At 35.3% G+C, this 6,000-nt stretch overlaps 1 protein-coding gene across 1 annotated transcript in view; it reads right to left on the bottom strand.

Moving 5' to 3' along the window:
• Positions 1-894: 894 nt before the first annotated feature.
• The window catches only part of SERPINI1 (serpin family I member 1), a 63,626-nt gene continuing 58,520 nt past the window's right edge, over positions 895-6,000 (bottom strand). Inside the window, exons 7-9 of the mRNA XM_063077457.1 lie at positions 2,687-2,773; positions 1,186-1,275; positions 895-971 (exon numbers count right to left, since the gene is read on the bottom strand). Coding sequence (XP_062933527.1) covers positions 895-971; positions 1,186-1,275; positions 2,687-2,773 — 254 coding nt within the window. The remainder of the gene's footprint in view (positions 972-1,185; positions 1,276-2,686; positions 2,774-6,000) is intronic.

Genomic DNA, 6,000 nt, shown 5'->3' with positions numbered 1-6,000 from the left:
ACACTGACTTATTGCACTTTATTGATGTATCTAATTTTCTATAAATTAACCATATCTAAACAAGTACTATATAAGTATTCCATATGTATCCTTTAGCAGTATTCAAGATTTATTTTGTGACAAAATCACAAATACAGCTCACAGAAAGTGCAAATTTTCAAGTTCTTCCTCAGAGTTTAGAATTTAGTGCCTCTAGGGTCAGGCCTGGTTTACCCAAACTCTCCTGAACTGATACAAAGTTAATGATAATATATCAATTTTGGGTAACAGCTTCAAATCACAGCAAAATACCACAAGAAAGTAACATGTAAACTGTTTCTGACGAACTTTGAAATGTTTCAAACTTTTTCTGAATTGTTAATCACATAATTAAAAATTTGGCATTAAATGGACCTTGTTCCATTCATGAGACATGATAACATCTTTTTTTTTTTTTTTCCCAGGAAACAGCATTATTTCAGCCAACAAATCACAAAGTGATTTACTGGAGACCTTGAAGTTGATACTGCCCTCACTGGAATCAACTACTTGTACTAGAAAATAAGACCAATATATTCTGCAGTGTTAATTATTACTCTCTAACAATCTCAAACTCAAATGCATCCAGGAGCCACTACAACTTCTAAAATGAAAAACAAAGCTGTTCACATGTTCAATATGTACTTTTTTATTTTAAACAACAGCACAACAAACACAATGACATAACAGGACCATTACTTTAATACTGATAACATTCCTTGACAAGTTGACTTATAATTTACACACATTGTTTTCATCTGGAGCTATTTTAAATATTATCTTAAGATATACTGTAAAACACAAATCCTAAATATATACCAGTTGCAAACATAATGTGCTTAGTTACTGTTCTCTTTGTTAATCAAATGAAGTAATTTAAAGTTCCTCAAAATCATGTCCACTTGTGCTCATTGTTTCAGGATGCATGACTCGTCCCATAAATAGGATTGTACCTGCGTTGGTTTGGAAGCAAAAAAAAGAATAGGATATTTAGTTTCCTTCTTGCTTATAATTAGCAATGTTCTAATAATAAAAATAAAATTATCTGCATGTAAAACACTGAACATTAGAAATTATCTGATAAATACTGTGAAAAAAAGTTCTCAATTAAATAAAAAGTTTCTTTGTATCCTATTAAATAACATTCTGTTCTTATAACAGACTCACCAGTTCTCCTGTTTCTGATAAGAAAGAAAAACGGATGGTCGACAATAACTTGAGGATACAGCACAGCCATCCTACTAATTGCAATCATTCCTACAGTGCAGAGAGAAAGTAATTACATGTCTGTGTCTGTGCAGAGACTAATGAGTAATTTCTCAAAACCATCTATATCTATCCATTTAATGCAAAGGCAACAGTTGACAGACAAGATTTTAAAGACTTAGAGAAAAATGATAAAGGTGTTACTATATTTGCTTGACCTTTTTTAAAGACAAAACAAATACATACCACACAATTTCCTCCTCCCACCCCACCAAAAATAATAGGGCAATTTATTCTGCCTGTCATAAAATTTTTAATCTCAGCCTTAGATAAATACTTGTGATTTACTAAAATGCCTTTGACTTTAAGGAAAGGGGGAAAAGAAAGAAAAAAAAAATCCTCAAACCAAAAATGACGGCAGTTTCTTTATATTTTCAAGTCATTATTTCTTTTGTCTGAAATGGGTATTTTTCCACAAGTCGCCAGTTTCTAGAAGTGGTTAGGATGACAGTGATTAAAAGAAAAATATAACCACGAGAGATGCAATGGTGTTTCCTACAGCTAGGATACTGATTCCTCCTGAGATCCTTATTATGGGATGACTGTTGTGCACTTGCTGCAGTGCAGTTAATTGTCAGAAAAAAGTCAAGATTAAATTATTTTAAGCTTTCTTGATGCCTGAGACTACTGTGTTTCTATTTCCTTCTAAAAATACTGCTATGACTGGTGATATCCTTTTAGTAGACAAATACATGCAAAAGTTAGAAATAATGTACGCAAATATAATATACTAACATTTTAGCAGAGGGGCTAAAGTGCTACTAAAATTTGATGATAGTTATTGAACATGAAATTGAAACAAATCCAAACAAATAAAAGCAATGGAAAAATCATTCTCAGTTCTCGGGAAGTCAGAACTATCAAAATGATTAAGGACACTTACCATCATACTTTAGACATGTGATTTATGTCCAAATTTTAAAATTAATTTAAAATTATTATTTTTATTGGTATTATTTAGTTAAAAATATTTATAATTATTTATTACTTTCTATGATATACTCATTTATGTATGTGCTATTAAAAAATCAAAACTTTTCACTGACAAAATTAAGAACCAACTTCCCCAAGTAATTAGGTAGGAAGAAAAAATTTTAAATGGCAGCAGGGAAATATTTAAATGGGCAGTACAGCAGGAAAATCTATTCTCACAGAGCTGCCACTGTCCTGTCTCTCATTAGAGAGAAAGGAAGAGGGGAGTTACTCTGCAAAGGGCACTGTAGTGAGTACAAGCTTCACATCCTATTTAGAAAATTCTGGCTGGTTCAGCATTTGCTTGACTTCTAAGAGCAGAGTCAGTTTTTTCACTTGGCTCTGAAAATGACCCTCCATCCCCACCCAAGATTGCTTTAAAAGTACAATTCTGGAAGAGGTGAGAACATTTTAGAAAACAACGTAGTACCTGAGGCAGCAGCAGCTTCTGAGCCCTCTTCATTAACCTCTATGAAGGACTTGTGAATTACTTTAGAAAAGAAAATCTCTTTGTTATCTGCAAAAAGAGAATTGGTAGCATTTCTTTAGTTATCAGAGATAGGGAAACATTATATCCTTTTGTTAAATAGGTTTCAGAGACATAAGAGAATAAGATACTGATATAAAACATGAGATGTTACAAGAGTTCATTTATGATATGAGAGAACTGTTGAAGATGTGGTTTCTAATCTGCTCTCATTTCATATTCACTTGTTAATTTTCTACCTTCATTTTATTGGTAGTTTTCCCATTGTTTATTTCTTATATTGCCAGAAAAAGTGGAAACTCTGTTTATAATAATGACTTCAAATTAGTTCATAACTCAAGATGAAAATATCTTACACATTGCTCTCTAATTTGGAATCTAAAAACACAAAATGAAAATAGGTAAAAATCCAGATATAACCGGAATAAGTTTTTTCTTCTTTTAACCTAATCTCTAATTACTATGATAACGTAAAAATCCTTAGTAAAGAAAAATAAAATTCACTTCTAATTTGCAGAAATGTAAATATATTAAAAAGTTACTTTCCATTCCAGTTAATTGGTTTATCTGAGGAGTCACAAACAGGCTTTACCCTATGAACAGAGGAAATAACACATTTTTAGTGCTAGAAGAACTATTTTTCTCTTTGTGAATTGCATTTCTACTTATGCTTACTTTTAAATTAATGGCTGTTATGGGCTGAATTTTGTCCCCTCCCCAAATTCATAAATTAAAATCCTAACCCCCAGTATTTCAGAATGTTACTGTATTTGGAGATAGGGTTTTAACTTAAAATGAGGTCATTAGGTGTCACATACTTTCAATTACCTAGAAGAGAGGATTTTAAATGTTCCCATGTAGGGCCGAGCCCGTGGCGCACTTGGGAGAGTGCGACGCTGGGAGCGCAGCAACGCTTCCACGGCGGGTTCGGATCTTATATAGGAATGGCCAGTGCACTCACTGGCTGAGTGCCGGTCACGAAAAAGACAAAAAAAAATAAAAAAAATAAAAAATAAATAAATGTTCCCATGTAGAGCTCTTTTAGCTGCCTGTAATCCTGCCAACTGGGCCAATTGTCGAGCTAGGGCTGGGTCTGAAGCTCATAGACCCCTCAAGCCCATTGTCCAGACTGGGTCACAAACCCTTCACATGCCAGGCTGGGTTCCTAGACCCCTCACATGCTAGGCTGGGTCACCAGACCTCTCACGTGCCAGGTCTATGAGCTAGGTAACCAGCAAACAGGTCCTTGGAAGCTGTAGGTTGGAGAGCATGGCCGCACATGGGCAGACACCTGAGGCAGATGCCAGCCAAGCCGCAGTGCCGTGCATGCACACTAATTCCACTCATTCCCCCCCCCCACAATTTGCTTACAAAGAATGCACTGCACCACCCCCAACCAGACAGGCAGGCAAGGGGGCCTGATTAAATTATTCTATTTTCCCAATATCCCAACACAAGGAAATGATAATGTTTAAAGTGATGGATATTTTAATTAACTTGGTTTGATCATTACATATTGTATATATATATTGAAATATCACACAGTACCCCATAAATATTTACAATTATTATGTGTCATTTAAAGATAATAATAATAAAAACAAACTAAAAGAAAAATGAGGTCATTAGGTTGGGTCCTAATCCAATATGACTAGTGTCCTTATAAAAAGAGAAAATTTGGACATAGATAGGTACAGAGAAAAGACCATGTATTAATTTTATGTGTTAACTTGGCTGGGCCAGTGGGCCCAGATATTTTGTCAAACATTATTCTGGATGTTTCTGTGAAGATGTTTTTGGATGAGATTTACATTTAAATTGGTGGACTCTTGAGTAAAGCAGATTATCCTTACAATGTGGCGGGGCCTCATCCAATCAGCTGAAGGCCTTAATAAAACAAAGACCTCCTGAGAACAAAGAGGAATTCTGCCAACATACTGCCTTTGGACTGGAACAGCAAGTCTTTGCTGGATCTCTACCCTACAGATTTTAGATTTCCAAAGCCTCCACAATATGTGAGCCAGTTCCTTAAAATGAATCTCTCTCTCCCTCTCCTTCCCTGCCCTATTTGCATGCACGCGCGCGCACGCACACAGACACACACACACAGACACACACACAGACACACACACACACACACACACACACACACACACACACACACACACCCCTGTTGGTTCTGTTTCTCTGGAGAACTCTGACTAATACATCATATGAAGACAGAGGGTGAAGATGGCCATCTACATGCGGAGGAGAGAGCCTCAGAAGAAACCAACCCTGCCAACATCTTGATCTCAGACTTCCAGAATTGTGAGAAAATAAATTTCTGTTGTTTAGGCCACTCAGTCTGTGGTACCTTGTTATGGCAGCCTTAGCAAACTAAAAAATAGCTTTCAGTCTTGGGTTTCCAACTTTTCCCTAAGATTAAAACAAAATCAAAAGATACCCCAAATACATAAAAAGAAAAACGGGACAAGAAAGCACGATAAGGGATTTACTCAAATTTATATCTTCCTTTTGTTTTTCAATTCCAGGATGTCTAATTCAAATTTAAGATAAGTAAGTTTGTTTCTGATGCCCAGCAGCATTCAGTAAAAGCGCAATTGATTTCCCACTGGGCTAAGTAACAAAGTCCTCCTCACAACATACATTTTCTCTTCAAGTTTCCAAAAACACATAATTATGTTACATGCATAGGGAATGGTATTCAACAATATTTTTGATACATCTGTTGCACAGCACCTGATTATTTTGAATAAGCCCCAAGACACCTAACAATGGCATCTCTGAATAGGAATATTACTTCCTCAGGTCATATTTGGTATTGAGATATAAACACTGCATTATTGAATAGTCCATCTCACACATTATGACATTGTCTTCTAGAATGCATTTGATGACTAAAAAAAAAAAAGGAAAAAGCAATTAGATTTTTACATTTAGCAATTAAGTATAATTAGCTCCCTAAAATCCAGAGGAGTAGTTTTAACCAAAGGAAAAATATAAATTGCGTTAAGTAACCAAATACATTTAGTTGGTAAAACAAGCACATGAATTCCAAGACAGAAAAACATACTAATATTTAGCAGTTAATGGATGCTATGTTATGTTCAGATTCTGCTGCCTGTTTCATCAGTCTGCCAGTTAAGGTAGGGTCATTCATCAAGAGGCAATGTTATGGCACTGAATGCAAAAGTGACAGAACCCAGTTCCTAAAGGGCAATGAGTGTACACACTGGCAGCTAAGCCCTCCTCAT

Source organism: Cynocephalus volans, chromosome 1, assembly GCF_027409185.1.
Source record: "Cynocephalus volans isolate mCynVol1 chromosome 1, mCynVol1.pri, whole genome shotgun sequence".
NCBI lineage: Eukaryota > Metazoa > Chordata > Mammalia > Dermoptera > Cynocephalidae > Cynocephalus > Cynocephalus volans.
Note: the sequence above shows the minus strand (reverse complement) of the source record. Positions and strands in the feature narration are given on the sequence as shown.